This window comes from Athalia rosae, chromosome 6 (genome assembly GCF_917208135.1).
Source record: "Athalia rosae chromosome 6, iyAthRosa1.1, whole genome shotgun sequence".
Taxonomy (NCBI): domain Eukaryota; kingdom Metazoa; phylum Arthropoda; class Insecta; order Hymenoptera; family Athaliidae; genus Athalia; species Athalia rosae.
Window position 1 is genome coordinate 15773468 of NC_064031.1, and position 20196 is coordinate 15793663.

Below are 20196 nucleotides of genomic sequence, written 5' to 3' on the forward strand. Positions count from 1 at the left end.
ATTTATCGAGTTATCGTCATTTTTAGGCATTTTTTTGCATAAATTTGAGGATATCTCAAAGGGAAAAAATCGTAGCTCAATTTGGACAACGGATTCGTGTTCCTGAGGTCAAAATACATAAGAAAAGTGCCATACGATCGATTTTAAAAAATAAAAATTTTTGGTCAAAATTTGAGATTTTTCCAAGGGGTACCCCTTACGATTTTTTCAAATTTTGACCAAAAATTTTTATTTTTTAAAATTGATCGTATGGCACTTTTCTTATGTATTTTGACCTCAGGAACACGAATCCGTTGTCCAAATTGAGCTACGATTTTTTCCCTTCGAGATATCCTCAAATTTGTACCAAAAAATGCGAAAAAATGAGGATAACTCGGTCATTTTTCAAGATAGATCAATTTTTCTTTCGGATTCGAATTCCTGAGCTCAAATTACATTAAGATAGACTTTAAAATCAATTTTTTATTTTTGACCCCAAAAAGCCGAAAATCAGCGATAACTCGGTGAATTTTAGAGATAGATCAATTTTTCTTTCAGATTCGGATTCCTGAGGTCAAAATACGTAAGAAAAGTGTAATACAATCAATTTTTAAAGTACTTCACTTTTGGACCAAAAATCGATTTTTTTTTTGCTTTTAAAGGGTAATCTCATTATAATCAGCACCGATATCCTCCTAAATGAGGCTCTATTTTTCTTCCACTTCGGCGGAAATATCAAATCTTTTATCTCAGTTTATCTTGTACGAATTTGATTCTATAATTAATTTCAATCGTTATTTTTTTTCCAAAGATAATCCGGACTGCAATGTAGATTCGATCGTTCGTCAAAAATATCTCAGGTATTAAACAAGTATTTTTCTGATGTGATTCGAGCGGAGTCACAAATATTAAGCTGTTCTTTGGATTTTTTATTAATCAATTCATCTCCCTCCCTTACAGGTATTTAATTATAATTAATTCAAACTTCAGTTCACTGAAATCCGGAGGGTGGCGCGAGCATCTTCCACCCCATGGATTGAAAATGAGATTTTTATTTTGTAATTCTAATAGGTGGCGCTAGCAGTGTAAACCCTGTTAATTAACAATAAGAATGTTATTTTTCATTCCAAGGGATGGCGCTAGCTGTAGAGACTTTTCAATTTGAACATGAGATTTTTATTTTTCCATTACTCATCCAAACTCCCGAAAAATTATCTTGTCCATACAATGGTAATCCTCAGAACCATGTATCCTGTAACATCCAGCGGGGATTTGATATCCTCGCTGAATTTATTATCTGATATACGCCTGCTGCTTTTGTAATGATTGGGATTACCTCCCGCAATTGCCGGTTGTAATTTATGCAACCGTTGCCGGTGCTGATAATGCTGCAAATAATTTTTATGCAATTCATCCATTTGCAACTTTCTACGTGTGGCTGCATCCGATGATTCTGCACAAATATTTGGCGGCGGTGATTCATTTGCTGCAAAAAAACGCGAAAAGATTCCGTTTTGTGTCGTCGACAGATCCAGATATAGTTAATCTCCCAATCGGAGGTGTAAAATTCAAAAATAATGTACAGAAAAGGCAGAGAACTTCGAGGTCTCTTTTTTCATTCGTCTTTGCCTCGTTCTATTCGAATCCCTGCCCTTAATTTTTTAGGGAAAGTAATCGTACCGCAAAGGGCGCTGTATTTCCGGGACGGTACTGTACCCCGGGGACATTCCCTGCCTCCCGTTTTGTAGGGTTCTTCATCGTATACGTTCCCTCTGAAAAGTAGAACGAATAATATGTGAAAATACCTTACAAATTTATAATACCCACTGTAAGTGTAAAGAAGAAATTCACTCCGCAACGACGTGAATAATAAATTAAACTCACGATGGTCCGTAGTTGCAGACGTATAGACGGTAGCTGATATTCGTAATTGGATTTTCATATCGCGAATAACCACATCCAACAAGGTGGGTGTCTGCCCAGACGAGCTTGCGAGTGAACGAGCAATCCGCATGGGTATATGTTGAAAAACCAACGACATATAATAATCTTTGTTTTCTCTTTGATCAGAAAATTCTCACCTGTGTGTAATGTCCGGTCAATTCGAGCATAGGCTCGGTTATTTCAGAAAATTTGTAGCCCAAGTGTTCGTTGAACCAGTTTTGTATTTGCCTTTGAAAATCCTTGCTGTCGCGAATTCTCCCCTTATTTTTTGTCACCGCGATGTTCTGACCGACTTCAAATCTTACTGACACAAAAAACGAAAAACTACGACGATCAGACGATCTTTTCGAAATTTGGGACGCTCAGTCTTTAGATGGGTAGAAACGATGTTCTTACATACCAGATTTCCTTTGCGCTGGATCATTATGAGCGAACAAACAATGGCTAGCCCAGTCCTGTGCGCTTTTAGCCAGTTCCTCGTCCCAATACTGTACGTATAATAGCGGTGATTAATAAAATGATTATTCGATCAATTTCGAATCGCACGGTATAATTTTGATATACTCATGATTAGCCATATTCACCAATTCTCGCATGTTCGAAGCGGGTGGTTGATTTTCTACGAGATTAGCGGCAACAGCTTGTCTCAGGTAATTGTGCGCCTCCAAAATACCGTTTTGTATTTCGCACGTTATTCCGCCTAGTTCTGCGACAGATGTGATGTAATAGATCGAGTTATCTATTGATCAATGCCGGGCAACAAAAATTATCATTTCACCTTTGACCCGCACTTCGGGGCTGCAGGTTCCGTCCCCATTTACGCCATCGATCATCGACGAGTTGACGACAAAAATTGCGTACAAAATTCTGTACACCGATCGCATGCGACTGAAGCACGGATAAAAACCGTGGAATTTAAATATGTGGAGCGGTGCAGCCGGGAGGGTGGGACCCCCGATACCGGAAACGTTTCGCGATGACCACTTCCGGAACTTCCGAGTACAATCGTTAAAACGGTGATGACGATCCGCGGTCAATCCACCGCTCTCCTCGACAATCAGCATAATATCTGACCGCGATTTATCGATAGAGGTAAAATAGGAGACGTTGTACCGCTCCGTTTGAAAAATCTCGCTTCATAAACCGCGCGATGTTATACTTATCGCGAGTAGACTCTGCTCTCTGAATCGTTATACAACCAATTTTCCAGCATTCATCGACCGAGGAATCGGGGCGATACGAATTACAATAATCTGTCTCTTGTTATAATTTTCTCTCTTTTTTTTTTATGCCCTTGTAAAAATTGCACGCTCTTTCAGTTTTACATTTTTTATATTACCGCTCGCAACGCTTTTATGCCCGCACACACGATGGAGTGAATTCGAGCTTAATTTTCTTCATGCTAAAGATAACGAAGGAGAACCGTACAACTCGAGAGATTCGTTGCAACGAACTGATTTTTATAACTTACCGAACTGTTTCTAATTTTTTTCTTTTTCAAAAGAAACCGAGGGATTTGATCCAGCAGAAAATTTTAGTTTTCATTTTCCGCATTATGCCGGCAAAGGATTTTTCTTGGATAATAAAATATACCACATACGTTTAATCTCGTATCTTTCAGAATAATAATTTCATATAATATCGCTTACAATTAATCGTAATGAATGAAAATGAAAGTTCATTAAATACACATGTATACATAAATTTCTATCACATTTATAGTAAATATAATCCTACGGTATACGAAGACTACATTTATATTTTTTATCAATGTAAGTACGTACTTTAGATTTGGCTTTGTGTCGAATTACTTTTAATCGCGCAATAAATTACGTATGCATGTATCAGGTATACATATATGAAATGCTCGGTATAAAAATGCACGTATCGTCGCTGACGCAAGAAACCAGAATCAATTTTCTTCAAATCTCGAGATTGATTTTAACAGAGTGCTAAGTTTCGCCGCAACTGGCCTGCAACGATATACCCAACGGATAAATATGAATAATGTTCTTGATTTTTTTCCTCGCATAATTTAACCGTGTAATTTATGATTCATGAAAATATAATATTATAACACCCGAGTTAATCAGTGTTATCGAATCGATATGTACATACAATTAAAACTAAAGGGCGATTAAACTGAACGACTAGAAGCATATTTTCATTATCACATAACGTGATACGTCGCGATAAATATCAACGAATTATGTGAAAAAAAAAAAAAACAGTGCGTTAAGTTAAACCACACGAATTGTAATTATAATTAATGAATATCAACCTGATCTTGATGAGTGTAATATTATTAAAAATTTGGCGACGAGATTATCGTTATCGTAATCGTTTTTTTTTTTTTTTCATCCGTTCCTTTCATTTTCGAATCTACTCTTTTTCAACTATATTATACCTACCGCTGCACCAAATAATTCTCGCATCCGTACAGGTGAAATTGCGATGGCTTACTAAACAGGCGTGTTTACTCCTACATATTTATGAATATAACGAAGGTGTGGTGGCTATTATAAGGATGCGGCAAACTTGCGGCATCAAATCCTCTGTCGCATGGTAATTTCATCCCCGGCGCAGCTATACGTCGCGATTAAGGGCGTGTAATTATTAACCCTTACGCACGTAGCCCTGACGCGCGCAGCTGGCTCCGAGCGGGTAATAATTTCCCTTAGCTGAAGAAGAAACAAAAGAAGAGAAAATAGTAAAACGAGGTACGGATTGATATAATTTCGCATTCGAACGCGAAATTCGTATGGAATACGAGAGACTCCGTGATTTAGGGTTTTACTCACAGCAAAGCCCGGAGTATATTTGCGAATTGGGCATTCCGTAACGACTGCACGACGGTCGTCCACGAGTGTACGGTTGGTATCCACGGATATTTCCACTGCGAACACGAAAGTTGTAACGTAAGAGACGAATAAAAATTTAATCGGCGATGGAAATTGCTCAGGGATTTGCTCTCTGATTATTTCGATTCGTCGTTGGATTTTCACTTACGCGGGGCCGTAATTGCATACGTAATTTTTCGTGTAACCGCGCACGGGGTCCCAATAGTAGGAATATCCGCATCCCACGGTGTAAGTATCGCTCCAAATGACCTAGAGGTAAAAAATTTGCCAATCAATTTTTTTACCACATGTATATAAAAAAATGTCCACGGTCGCACATTTTCTCGCAATTGATATTTTTTTGCCAGAGTTTTAAATAACGTCAGTTTGTAATTACGGTTTTTGAAAATAATTTTACCCACGCCCTATTCAGAATAAAAGATCTACGTTACATTTATCTCAGTTTCATGCTTTATTGAATCAAAAAAGGCGAAGGAAAAGCGAGTATCGTACGTGAACGAAACACGAAACTTTAATGTATATTTGCTATCGTCTTTACTCATGTGTGATATTTTTCAAGTTCAACAAACAATTTCGAACTGTATATGAACAAATTAATTTTAAGGATATCCGTCGCGCTCCGAATGGAAAAAAATTGAAAAATTAAAAAAGAGTTACGATCGTTCGATATCAATAAATCAATTTTGATCGAAATAACGACCCGATCACGAGGTGTAAGAAAAATAACAATGCGGTGTAATTTTAAGTCACTCGTATCTAAAACGATGAAATTATGCAGGTAGGGTATGTGCACCGCCGCTGAATAATTAATTCTCATAAGTGGCTGCCGATAATGGGTCGCTTAATTGATCGATCTTTTAATTAAATCTTCAGTAAATACACATATTTATATCACTTTATTTTCCATGTGTTCCGTACACCGTTTTTACACCTGCACGTGATGTAAAATCATTTCGATCGCACGTTTACCGCCTCCAGCAATTTTTATCGGGTCAAAAAAAAAAAAAAAAAAAAAAAAGAGGAGAAAAAAAAACACCGAAAATACGTATGTGTACATTAACAATATGATGAAATTACATTCACCGCGGACAATCTTTCCGTATATATCTGTGTGTTATGACAATTTATACCTATCCATTGCGATAACAATCGGAATTGAATAATCATGCAATACGCCCGAGGCAAGGTAAAATCATTTTTCTTTTTCCTATAAATCTGTTTTTCTTCGAAGAATCCGAATCAGATTTATCGAAAATCACCCGAACTCCACGTGACGGAAACGCCGCGGTCTGACTATAAAATTTTTCTTATTTTTTTACAATTGACAATGACTCATCGGACAGAATGTGATATCGTTAATCAGAGTTGTTTTATTTTTCTCTCGCTTTCGTTTATCTCGATTCGAACAAACCTGAGTATAATGACCCGTCCCGGTGTTCACACCGTTGGGTGAATATTTTTGAACTTCGTTGAACCATCCGTCGATCGAATGAATAAAATCGGGTAGGGCGTCCGCCGTACTGCTCGGAGGTCTCGTCGTCCACTCTCTCGCCAGATTTTGTCCGACGGTGAATCTCTCTGCGGATAAAAATTGCCAGATCTTCAACCGCAATTACCAAAGTCTAGAAAAAACCGACGATCCCAAATCCCGAAGGAGTATCAACCGATTCTGATTTGAGCAATGATTTTAACGTATCCGGCTGATAATGTCGTTATTGAAGGAAAATTACAAGAGATCGTTACTCGAGATCGAGTAGCCGCGCAAGGTTCGAACAAACGAACAAAATCAGAAATATTTTTCATAGTTCAATCTGATACACGTGCTTCGCTATTGATTCAATCCGTGCACATTATATATCTTCGAACGGGAATTAAAAAACTATGAGTGGTTAGATTATTTTTTTCCCATCCGCTATTGAATTCTTTCTTCTTTGTTTTTAAACAACTGGAAAGCTTGCGTGAAAATCGAACGTACGCCTCGAGGGGCTTTGGTAAACCTCGCGCAATTTTTTCAACTCGGCCCCCTTCGAAAGGATATTTTTTTTTCGATCGATTAATTGGCAACGATCGGAGGAATTCACTCACTGACTTGTCTGGAAGGGTCGTGATCCTCGCTGCAGAGATTAGCCCAAGTCTGGGCGGTGTGGGCGAGTTCGTCGTCCCATATCTGTTGGTGCATAAAGATCGTGAATCAGGAGATCGACGAACGGATATTTCGTGGATAACGATAATTCGTTATTCGTGATTTTCGCGCACTCACCATTTCCACCATGTTCGCTGCTGCGGGCTGCTTTGCAATTTTGCCAAGAGCGATTTGTTGACGATACTGATTGTGTCTTTTCAGTATGACATCTCTGTCTTGACACGTGATCCCTCCTTTTCCTGTGGCGAGACGAGAAAAAGAATCGAGCTGTTCATCTAATTTCAATTAAATATCGATCGGCGGTCAAAGCCGGGTATAACGAGTCTCGTGATCGGTTGCAAAACGTGCGATTTGAATTTCATTGTGAAATAAATGTGAATCCGAATGAACGGCCGATGCCGTGCGCGGTCTCTATACGTTCCGAATACAAAGAGGAGGAAGCAAATTATTCCGTGTAATTCAACGATACGTGTGGAATGAAAAAATAGTATTTGGGGTCGGAAGAGATTCGAGGCTCGTGAATCTTTTCGCAGGTAGTAGTCGTATGAATAATCGACGCTAATGAATCGTCCGAGTTTCCTGTCCACCGACAATTCCCGCGGTGGTCGATGACGGATTCGTGAAAAACATCGCCTGCTCAAAGGGAGATGATGCGACGATCGATCGACGATTTTCAAGTGTACGAATCGCTCGACATTTCCACCGCTTTCGGAGCACCTGCTCCTCTGCCGCGGCCGTTTCGTTAATGGCTTTTTATGTAATCTCAATTACGCAGGGTGCGTATCGTCGAGTTTTTATACCATATACGCGCATTATCATCGTCGTCGCGTGATTGGAAATTCGATTTCAATTCGCTAAAGTTCGATTGAAAATTGAGTCGTTTAAAACGGAATAAAGTATTTTCGCGGTGCCTCGAGCCGGAAGTTGGTTGAAAAAAGCGCGGAAAAAAAAGGAGAGAAGAATTGCCCCCTTCCTCTCGCGCCACCCGCGTAAAAGGCTTCTCATTTTTCCGGCCCATTGTGCGCGAAATTGACAATCGAAAAATCGAATACCTTCAAACTCCCCGTGTGAGCTACACTCGCCTACGCTGCTCTGCCCAAGAAGTATCTTCAATTAAAATCAACGAAGCAAATAAAAATAGAATACCTAATTTCATTAATCTTCTTATAAATTTTTACTCGAGTTTCGTCGGAATAACGAAGCGAATCGAAGGCGAGTAACCAGAATCCGGGATGTAACGATTTCGGTTCGATTTTTCCGTAGCGGATTGAGAAAAAAAAAAAAAAAGGAAACTTTTCAAATACTTACGGATCATTTTATAGCCGCTACAGTTCAAGCACCATGTCCCATCGAACCGGGAGGTAACAACCGCGAGAAAAACGATCCATCCGGAGATCCCGTTCATCCTTATAAATCTGGATCTTCAGGGATCGCGAAAAGATGAGTTTCCAGAAACCGGACGATATCGATTCTCCTTCCCTTCTTCTCGTCGGAGTAATACCTGCACCGTTCGAATACTCGGTGTGCAATAACGCAGGTGGAATATGTATAATAATAGCTCACAAAACTCCGCGCGATTTATTTATTTTTTTTTTCTGCACGGTGAGAAAAAAGAGGGAAAATTTATAAAAATAAAAATCAGAAAGAACCAAATAGAGGGGAAAAAAAAGGGAACAAAAAAGCACACTGAAGAAATATGATAATTGGCGTAAAAGTGACCGAACGGGTTCTCTAATCCGTCGAGACTAATAGACTGGCGGTAGACTCTCGTGGTTTTTATATCTGGTATGTTACATCCGATGACGCGTAGATGTCAAGGTGATTACGAACACGGCTGTACACCTACCTACCCACCTATCCACCTTATATTTCAGGAGAGAGGGAGGACGCGGTCGCATATTCATCGGGGTGCAGCGGCAGACGATGCGCGACTCGGTGCAACGACCAGATTACCCACTCGCCTCGAGCCTCCCGGGGATGATGTACAATTTTCACGTTCAGCGACTACGGAGAACGACGCGAGAACAAGCGATATGAAATGAAACGAAAAATTTCTACGTCGCGTCAAGAATTCTAGATTTTTTTCAGAATTTTAGAATCTTTTTCTTTTCTCATCTCCGGCTCTGCTCTTTCTTCTTCTTCTTTTTTTTTTATTCAACCGGATCGGGCTAGTGGGACGATACGATTAGCGATCCGCAGATGATTTCTTGTTAAATATAAATAATATACACGTGATATAATAATATAATAATGCGGGTCAATATGCCGTGTATATAACAGGTGTGGCGGGTATAATATCTAACGAAAATATCGAGGGCGTTAAATTGCGCCGGGGAAAATTATTTCGCTCATGGCAATTTGATATAATACGATGAAAATAAGGTTAATAATCATTTTGATAGTAGTTAACGCTCAGCCTCGTTGTTGAGGAGAACTTATTAATCAGATCTTGGGAGGCGACGCGACGTCCCCCGCGAGAGCTTAAATATAATATTCATTAACCGCGCTAAGTGGCTGCGGTGTTCTGTAATAAGGAATGCAAATATAACGTATTCTTGACATTGACGATGGTCGAGGCTTTACGGTATACGCTTGAATCAAACGTTGTCCGTGTAACGCCTCGAATCAATTTCATACCGCACGTATGCGGCGATTGCGATACAAACTATCCGCATTTTTCTCACCTGGAATTTCCCGTATTACGATCGATCGCGGGTATATTATTAGTTTCGACACACGTGTGTGTCTATCTGCATATATTGAGTAAATAAATATTGGCATATCGTTGATTGATCGATAGATGATGAAAAATAAAACTGCAGATCGTCGGTATCGACAATTTTCTACTTATTTTTGCTCGTTATTTTTATTCTCTTCGTCTTTTTCTAAATAAATAAATACCCCACCTCCTACTCCGTGTCAGGAGATATTAAAAATATATTATTGTTGTCACAGTTAGAAAATGTGTCTGGATGTATTTTTTTTAATTTTATTTTATCATCTCGACTTTTTTTTATTTTTCCTATTGTTTTCCATTTTCTTTTTTTTTTTTTCACCGTTTGATGTTCGATATCTGTTTCCACAAAACGTGCAGAAATTTTTGTATTACGCGTTTTATCCGCACCTGACAACTGCAGAACCTGTTGTATTTTATCGCGAAAAATAGATAATACAAGGCTCGCGAATTTTTCGCATGCTTCGAATTCAAAAGATCTCGTTACGAAAAAGCAACGAAAAAAAAGACCGGCAATGAGAGCGAATTAAATTGTTGGCGCATAATTTGCAAATTATTAAGATTGTATTTGAAATTCTTTTCCAAAATACCCGAATCTTCTTCATTCTCACGTTCGGCTGGCCGCGCGACGCGATAAAATCTCGCTGGCTCATAAGAAATTCTTCTTGTTCATCTGGTTACTTTTTATTTCTCGTTTCCCGTTCCCTCACCTTCACCACTCCCCTTTTTTTTTTTTTTCACCTCCGACTGCGAACATCAAAGCAGAAAAGAATTCACACGACTTGTTTGAGATACGGAATGACGGAAATATAGCTGTCAGACACCAGTTTCGGTTTTCTTGTCCGAAGACACTTTATTTCCACGTGACATTTCGAACGATTATCGATCCATCCCGCAATCCGTTAAAACGAGACCGAGCCGTTGGAGATGAGATGAAAATTCGATTAACAAACCGACAACGTAAAACAATAGTAACAATAATACCAGCGATATCGGCAGTCGTTCGGCGAACGTATAAATTATAGCATTAGCCCAGTAGTCGGACAAGGCGGAGATGAACGTGTGCGGTATACATCGTCGTAATTAATCACGGAGAGAATGTAAAATTGATCCACACCGGAAGAAGAAGAATGTAAAATTATTTTCCTTATTTTTTTTTTTTCTGCCGATTCCACCTTCTGCTGCCCAAGGTATCGTATTAATTACTGACAACGAGAGTGCCCCGGGGTTCGTTCATGAAGACGTATTACCTCGATGTAAACTGACAGTATTTATCGACTCCATCTGCCAACTTTATTTGAAGTTACTTAATTATCTCATTTTTTTTTTTGTTGTTTGTTTTTTAACGACAATTTGTCGAATCGCGAGATGATCTGGAAATGATTTTCGACGCTCGTTAAAATTTCCGGAGTTTGAAACCGATCATCAACGAGATCGACGTAGGCGCGAGTTTTCAACCCCCTGCCCGACGAATAGTGACGTAATACGGGCACTGCATCGGGTGGAAGTTTGACATTGAATATTCAGTGACACTGCCGAAGTTTCTGACCAGCTAATTCGTTCGTGGCGCCAAGTCGTCTTCGTTTTCATACCAGCCGCACCTATTCAACGTACACACCCGCACGTGTATTATCGATACAACGACAGTTCCAGCTGCCTCAACCCGTGAAAGGTGACACCTAATTAGAAATTTGACTGACACTTTATTATACCTGTATAATGTGCACCGTTATATACAGGTATATACGGTGCGCTCTATAGTTTTCATTAACTGTCAGCGGGATTGATCTAATCAATTTTTAAATCACGAGCCCCCGGGTAGCGAAGAGCGCACTCGTGCGTCCGTACCGTTCGAATTTTTGGGACCACCAGAAAATTTCCTCATAAAATTCACTCTCCATATCTGGAGCGGAATCGGAAGGAAAAAATAAGGAATATGCGTGTAACGGAATTCTTGGGGAGTAGGGAAATAGCAAACCATACACACATAGTAGGTATCTTCTACCTATACACACTCTCCATTGGCGAAAGATGCCGCGTAGGAGGATGCGTTCATTAGGTATTCTCTATTCATGAATCCACGATGATTACGTAATATTGCTCGCGGCGCCGATGTATAGAGGTACCCTCGCAGAACTCTCGGCTGTAGGTGTATCCACCTTCGATATACTGCATTATTATACAATTGACGCTCCCATATGACATACACGCACGTACATACCTATGCACGTATCTACGAAACACGCGCTATATTCGGCATAAATGTACGTATACATACAGCACATTTATCTGTAGCCACCGCAGACGTCCCGTCGCCATGTTACGCATTACCATAATTTCTGCAGCCGTCATGTTATAAATGTATATTATAATATAATATTCGTTCGACGAGCGTTATCACACACCCCTAGGTATTCATGCAATGTGTGTAAACTTCGTTCGTTGTTTGGCGAGATGAATTTTTCGCGATTTTTTATGAACAATATCTGGAATACGAGAAGACGAGACGGTCGATCAATCAATTCTCCGGCTCTTTCAACCCTGAAATAAAAAAAAAAAAACAAAGCGAACGAACCAATATACGGTGTATAATGACTTCAGCAGGCCTCCGTCCGTACGACAATTAGTAAAATATTCGTTAATTAATTAACGGACTACACTTGGCCGGGATTCCCGTGAAAATTTTCGACAAATTTTTCTTATCTGATACAAAATACATTCACCGCTATATTTGTAATACTTTCTAACCCAAATTACGTACAGTGTCAGGGTCATATGGCGTGCACGGAAATTTTCTTTTTTGTCAGACAGCAGAGAAACCCTAATTGATGCCGAAAAAAAAAATGAATCACTTTCAACCCCCGTTGATGAAAATTGTTAACGTTACATAATCTCTCCGATGATCAATTATCAATTATGGATTCGTACGAGAGAGGACGACACTCTGTCTGCCGTGAGGAGATGGATTGTATAATTATTTTTTTCATTCTTAAATTGATCGGTTACGAACCAAACACATTATATAGTTATTAGGCTAATGATTTGTTTCTAAGCTAACGAAATGCCCGCAGCTTTTTTTCCGTTAGAATTTCGTATCCTTTTTCATTCTTATACATACATGTTTATTAACCGGATATAATATGGGTACGAGTACACGTATGTAAATCATACCGCATACGTTACGCAGATTTTTTAGTTAATTAGCGTTTCACCAATTTCTGATTTCTTTCTTTTTCACTTTTTATTCAAGAATCTCCATTCAACGCGTATCGAATTCTCCGATACTTTACCACGTGTGTATTGCATGTGTACCCGGGGTATATGCACGCGTCGTCGAGTAGTAGGTGTTGTCTGTCTAGTTAGCGATTTATCGTGTGAAAAAAAACAGCTTGCTCACAAATGATTATTATGAAATATCGATCCGACGGACTATGTTCTTTTCATAAGTCTATATTTATAGGTATACACTTACGCACGTGGTGGATAGATATATAATTCTATCCACACTATACATATTTCAATGTTGAAAGAAACTTTATTTATTCGCTGGATACGGGAAAATCGAACGGTCGTTCGTAAACCACAGGGTACAAAAATTATGTTGAAATATTTATTTTACCTGAGCCAGTGGATAAGTTGGGTAGTTTATTTATTTATTTATTTATATTTTTTGATAGAAGAAAAACAAGCGGTTACCACACATGTGCGAGTAGAGAAATATAAAATTAATTTATCTAATAGTGATATTATTTTAATCGCAGTCTTATTCATTACATCCGTTCGTGTGATAGCTATATACGCGGATATTATACGGGTATAGGGTATACGTAGTTTTATGATGTATGTAAATTGGCGAATCACCGGCGGCTATTTATTAATTAATTACAGTAGTCTAGGTATACGAGCGGTACACCGTATTAATTAACTTTGATACCTTGTTCCAACCTTGATTCTATAAAATGTATCTTAATATCCGTACCCCGGAGTCTCCGACAACTACGTGTGTTGTACACGCGGATCATTTTCAGCGAAATTACCAATTATTCATTCGTTGATTAATTAATCAATCAGGTGCAGCTGCACACGGTGAAATCGTAGCTTTCTTCTTTCCTTTTTCTCCATTCTTTGTCTCGTTACTCCGAGGATACAGACTCACGATCCACGGGATTAATCTATCCGTGACAATTAATTGAAATAACAACGATACTCGGATCGCGATGCGATGAAAATTGGATAAAAATAAAGGAAAGCGTTTTTCCTAGTTTATTTTTTATTTTTTTTTCTTCTTCTTCTACTTGGAGAAAATCGAGTTACGTGTATAATACAAGTTTTCAGCAAAATTTCATTGTCTCTCTGATAGTTATTACGACGGTAGTCGGCAAGTTTTCCCATCCCCCTCCCCCCCCCCCCGAATATATATATTGTTGTAAAATTTAGCTCTCGAGTTTCCAGAGTCGGGAAACTTTTAGCAGAGACTTTGATGCGATCACACGTACGTCGGTACACCCCCAAGGAAATTTGTACTTTGCGTGATTATCCGACGTACACACACACGTGCAACGAACGGCTATCAAGCCTATGGGCTGGCGCGTTAACATTTTTCAACTCCTGGATTTGGATATTTTTTTTTTTCTCTTCTTCTATTTTTACCCCAGCGGAGCTTGCACCCTGCGTCGCGCGTACATGTGTGCAGTGTCACAAGGTTATTATAGCTGGACTCACAGGCCCATTGTGTTCGTAAAAAAATAGAACAAAGGCAGGGGACTCTGGAGGGAAAAAAAAAATAGCTCCGTACTCGTACGAGTGTCACTTAAAAAGGAGTAAGTCGAGTGCTTTGTTTTATGAAGAATGTGCCTTCCCCCCTCGCGGCAGCACCTGGATCACACACAGCTGCCACGTTTTCCCTCTTTCATGTCCATCCATTTTTTATTTTTTCTTCTAGTTGCTCCAACACTTCGTGCGGTTGTTTGTATTCTATTAACGTTCTACTTGTCTAAAAGTTCTGAGGATTTCATAACGAAAAATATTCCGTAAGAAAAAATATTCCCTCCGTAGGATTTACGGGGTGTAACGGTGGGGCGATTTTTCCATTTCTACGTTCCTCCGAAGGTTTTACGGGCCCAGATAATTTTTTTTTCCCATCGATTTCGCGCGGCCTCTTCCGAGTATCTTTCGGGACGGAGGAGGTCCCAAGGAAACCTGGCGGCTTTGAGGATTTTTTTTAATCGAACATCGAGGTAGGAGAAATAGTTCGAACGGTAGATTTATAGTGCAAGTTGTGATATATCGTTAAGGACAAGGATATGTATTCGGAGGTGGGTCGGTTTCGAATATCGCGTTTCCGCGCCCCAGATATCTATGATAGAACAAACGTATACGTGTCTATTAAATCTATACTCACACCTACCGATACCTACCTATACACAGATGCACTTGTGTGCACATATGTGTTGCATTCGGGATCACAATGAACTAGTTCTAGTAATTATAGTATATCGATTTAATCAGAGCCACCGCGGCTTAACCCGACCATGTAAATAATGATTAACAATTTCTATGTAACCACCTCTACCCGTAATGTATCCGCGCACGTATCGCGTTCAACCGAAGGTACCGATGACCTATAAAAAGGAGAATGAAAAAAGGAAATTAACAAATGCGTGAACAATGATAATCCGATTTCGAGAAACCAATGCGCAGTCGGATCTCTACGATTTCGATCAATTTTTATATTTTCGTCTCCCTTTCAACGTAGGCAACGATTAATCGTTTGCCACCTCCACCTCCTTCTCTCCTTTTTTCGATTCTTTCGTCTCTTCTTCGATTCAACGCACAACGGGAGTTTGCTTAATCTGATGAAAACGCTTGACGTGTATGAATAAACAAATATGTACGAACAGATGTGGAAGTAGCTGAACGAGTCGGAGTCGGTTGATCATCAATCATGTTGAGTAGATAAACCTAGAATATGATACCCCAGGCCGGACTAATGATGTTGATTACGTCGAAAGAACGTCCCCTTAACGGTGGGAATATCCGTTACCTGTACACCGTTGACAGAATAAACGACAGCAGAGTCGAAATCGATCGTAATTCCTCCTGAATAATAACCAACCGGGATTCGAACGATTTCGCTAATCTGTAATCCGCCACTGGGTGCGTCCGTTCGGCGTACAGCCCCGCGTGTATTTTTTACGCGTAAAATTCTAGCGGCTCGCTACGATCTTTAATTTTTCAACAACGTTTAATTTCCGACGAATTTCACCGGTCGAATCGCACCTTTTTTCTTTCGGTTACGAGCGTCGCGCAAATACCTTCGATTTATCGTTTCAATCGGATCCCCTCGCGGCCGTTATTCTTCTACGGAGTTCCTACGGTCTGCCGAGAGATCGGCGTAAAATATCGAGCCGACAACTATGAAGCTGCTGGGGGGGTTCTCGAAATTGCTATGTTCATACAGCTGTAAATCCGCGCGATAGCGATCGAAACGGGGTGTATTATTTTTCCGCGATGGAAGAGAGACGAATCACGCCCTACCCGCGAACGACCCCGTTTTCTCTCGCCTCCTTCTTCTTCTCCTCCTTACTTTTGATAGACTTTTTTTTCTTCCTCCTCGAGCCGACGCGGCTTCGAATTAAATGCAAATTTAGAAACTAGAAGCGCTCCAGCTCGGGTGGCTAGACAAACACACCGTGTGGCGGAATCGGTAAACCATTTACAAGGGATCGAATTAGTGGGCTTTGAAATTAGCATTATTCAAATAGCGCAGCCACTAGCCCAGCCCGGAGAGGAGTACCGGCGGTACACGACCGCAGAGAATATCGTCCTAGTAGACTACCTACCGGTCTATGTAATCAAGGTGGTAGCCTAATTAGTAATTATACACATACCAGGTCGCCATCTCCCGCCTACGTACCCCATCGATACACTCCGATCCGTACACAGGGTGAGACTTTTCGAGCCGCTTCGCGAATCGGAGACGCTGACGCTGCACCGCCGATAATTAGGAGTCGAGTTTTCCCGCAGACGACGTCCGACGAAAGACGTAGGAATCGTTCGAAGTGGGTCGTACCCGGTTTCAAAAATGCTACGAGAGATTCGTCGCGAATAAGAAATGCAAAGTTCGACGACGATGTCCGGAAAAATGGGAGCTGGGAATGGAATACATTACGCCGTCGGAGGAGAAAAATAATGAAAATATCGAAATTCTCTTTCACCCCTGCGACCCACTTGCTCATCGTACGGGACGTCATTCTCGCGAGCCAGTTTGCGCCTCTTCGGTACCTAGAGGAAAAAAAAAAAAGCGAATAGGAATCAGATCCGATTCCGATTTTCAGTCTTCGGCGAACCACCACCCCGTACACGGGTTTGTCGCAGAAATTCCAAACCGTCTCGTCGATCAACTTGCTCGGTTCCACTTCATCTTCCGAACAGAACGGACGGCGCGGGAACATCGCTGAATTTTTCGTCGACGAACAATTACGACGAGGAAAAAATTACCCTGGATTTCTTTCCCGTTCCATTCGTTTTCCGATGCTCTCTGTGCGCACGTCACCGGCGTAAACTGTATGCCTACGACTAGAAAAGGGGGAAAAAAGCTCGACTACGATATTCCCGATCTTATGAATAAACAATTTCTGACGAGCTATGGCCCGACCAAAATCTACCCTTTACCACGTGAAATTTCATCCAAGGCATACTCGTATAACGAGGTCTATACGCGGTGTACACGGATACACACGATTACATATACGTATGTTTGGAGTAGAGTCATTCGGCGAAAGTAGAAGCGTATCGCCATTTGGTTCTATTGATTTTGCTACTCCCGACTAGGGACGTAGTTACCCCTATTTAATGTGCGTGGTTCCAATTATTTCAGAATCTAGGCGTATCTACGATTCCAGTCGGTGCGGTGAGAATGATGAAAAGAGTAGAGGGTGAACTAAAAGGGGGGAAAAACTGGTGGACTATTTTTCTTTTACTCGGTCTGCGTTCTGAATCATTGATACTTGATATTCAAAACTTACATTTTTCAGGGTTCTCGGACTCCTCAGGTGGATCCGCGGGGTTTTCGAGACAGCTGCAATTTCAGTTCTACTTCTCTTTCGCGTCTCGTTATTTCAGCTCGCTCTTCGGTTTTCCAGGGCTCAATTTTAGCCAGAAACGTTCCGTAGCGCCCACAGCACTGTACGTGCATATTTCTTCCCCAGGACAACTTCGAGTGGATGGGTACCCCCCTGCGAAAATTCTACTCCACTCTCCTATTCTCTAATTTATTCACAGGTGACGCAATGCGGAGGCAACGATTACGGGGAGTATATTACATGGCTAGGTAAATACATGGGAGATACATACTTTGGAAGTACATGAGTCGAAAATGGAGAAGCTGTCTCATTACAAAGCCTCCGTTTGACCCAGTGTGTGTGTGTGTGTGTCAAACGACTAGAATAATTCAGCGCTAATTTCATTTCGCACAAGAGAAGGCAAAATAACGAAATTAAATGGAACAAAGAAACCGAACAAATTAATCATCCGATTAAACGTGTACGAGGAAATAAAACACCCGATGATTCATTTCCCATCGAATCATGTGAGTATCATTTTTTTCTCCTCATTTTTTTCTCCTTTGTCTGTCTCGTACACTTTTCATTCGTATTAGCTTTCACTCTCTCAATAAATTCATATTTGTTTGGTTCATTTAATTTTCTTTTTATTCATTTCATTTCATATAATATATATATATATTTTATATATATAAGTTTTCTTTCCGTATATAATAATTAAATACACACAACGTTAACATTCATAATAATATTTATTTTTTAACCTAACAACATCAAACGTAATTTTAATTTATGCGGTACCTTGATTTTCTATCGGTATATCGATTATATTTCTTCTCTCGTTTTCTTCATTTTATTTTATTTTTCTCTTGTTAGTTTATTGATTGATTATTGTTTTATTTCTAAATATCTTCTATGGTTTTTCTCATCTCTTTCGTATTTCTGTTCAATACAATGGTAATTAGAATCGATAATGACAAATAAGCATTTAAAGCAACCTTCGAGTGAGATATTTTTAGGTATACATACACATACTTCGTAGCACATCGAATTGCTGTATGGGTATATATATATATAGGTATATATATATGTATATATAATCTAGGTATATGTATCACGTAGGTAAATTACAGTTTCAACTGTACAATTACGCGTTTAAATTTCATTCATTTACAGCAGATACAGTGTGCAATTTGGTTCAAACATCATTATCATTATTATTATTACAGTACTGCAGGGTGAATATGTATACCTATAGGTATGTACATACCTATATGTATAGTCGTGTAATTTATAGGTACAGAGATATCAACACCCGCTCTACACAGCGCAATTACTTCGTGTACTTATATTATATAATTATTATGCTGTTACATATGTGTATATACATCTATATATTATACTCCATGTACCATGTATTACATGTACGTACATATATTGTACAACATGCCCACTCGCCTATACTATTATTCAAACTAATTAATTCTCGTCGCACGAATATTTTTTTCCCCTTTTTTTTTCTTCTCAAATTTTTTACATGAAACGGTTAATCAACAGTTGTCTAAGATTGCTGCGTTATTAAAATTGTGATTAGGGTAAAAAACAGTTCTCCTTTTTTCTTCCGATACGAAACGCGATGGCATGGGGTTCACTCGTATCGATCGATAGAATTTAGCCGGATCTGAATAACGGACACAATAATTTATAGGAGAAACTGACGTTGCGATTGATTGACGAGAGAATCGAAACTGTATCTATTATTATTTATTCTCTTGTTCTTCATCGATTGTGGTTAATTACGCAATTCATAGATTATTAATTGAAGCACGATCTCTACGATACGCGCCAGGTGCGCGAGATTTTTGAAGTAAGTGGTACACCGAAATCTCCGGTGTTGTAGTAATTCCTATTTTTTTTTTTTTGCTTTTGCTTTTGTATATAACATATAGACATACATACGCATATATTCAATAGGTACTACAAAAGTTATCTTTATAGATGTATAGAATGGGTACATAGTTTATGTAATGACGTGTATTACATGTACGTGTAGTCTACATCATTTTATCGTAGAAATTGCATGTATTTACAGTGGTGTTATTTTTTTTTTTTTCAATTCTTTTTTCCTCAGCATTCAATCTTAGCAAATTTATTATTTCCTCTGTTTCTCGTTTCCGATTCATATACGTTGATTTTCACGGTGATTCAAAAAATTCTCTTTCGAAACTTTCGAAACTTTTATCGTTCAGCTTATGTATATCGAAAATATTCTTATCTCAAGTGATGGAAAATCAGTTCTGTTCGCATTTCATTGAATTCGTTTTTTTTTCTCTATCTTTGGGCCGCGTTATAACAATAGCTCGTGATCTAATGACGTTACAACGAAAGAGCGATAGACGTAAAGCGATAATAATTTCCTTCTTTTTTTTTGTTTCTGAATTTCTTTTCAAATAATACATGATAAAACTATGC

General features: G+C 39.4%; 1 protein-coding gene across 1 annotated transcript; it reads right to left on the reverse strand.

Moving 5' to 3' along the window:
• Nucleotides 1-893: 893 nt before the first annotated feature.
• Nucleotides 894-9769, reverse strand: LOC105683517. Its single transcript, XM_048657481.1, has 14 exons — nt 8236-9769; nt 7045-7166; nt 6870-6951; nt 6196-6362; nt 4933-5033; nt 4725-4819; nt 4555-4604; nt 2702-3053; nt 2508-2629; nt 2324-2411; nt 2061-2227; nt 1864-1967; nt 1660-1751; nt 894-1465 (listed from the first exon to the last, which is right to left on the reverse strand). Exons 1-14 carry the CDS (start codon nt 8330-8332, stop codon nt 1191-1193), a joined length of 1914 nt encoding a protein of 637 aa, XP_048513438.1. The 5' UTR covers nt 8333-9769; the 3' UTR covers nt 894-1190.
• Between the last annotated feature and the right edge of the window lie 10427 nt (nt 9770-20196).

Excerpts from the sequence above, each read along its gene's own strand:
- LOC105683517 (XM_048657481.1), bottom strand. The coding sequence starts at position 8,332 with ATGAACGGGATCTCCGGATGGATCGTTTTTCTCGCGGTTGTTACCTCC. Across the intron at positions 6,952-7,044 it reads CAGCGAACATGGTGGAAATG|ATATGGGACGACGAACTCGC; the intron begins GTGAGTGCGCGA and ends ATGCACCAACAG. Across the intron at positions 1,466-1,659 it reads GAAATACAGCGCCCTTTGCG|CAAATGAATCACCGCCGCCA; the intron begins GTACGATTACTT and ends GTTTTTTTGCAG.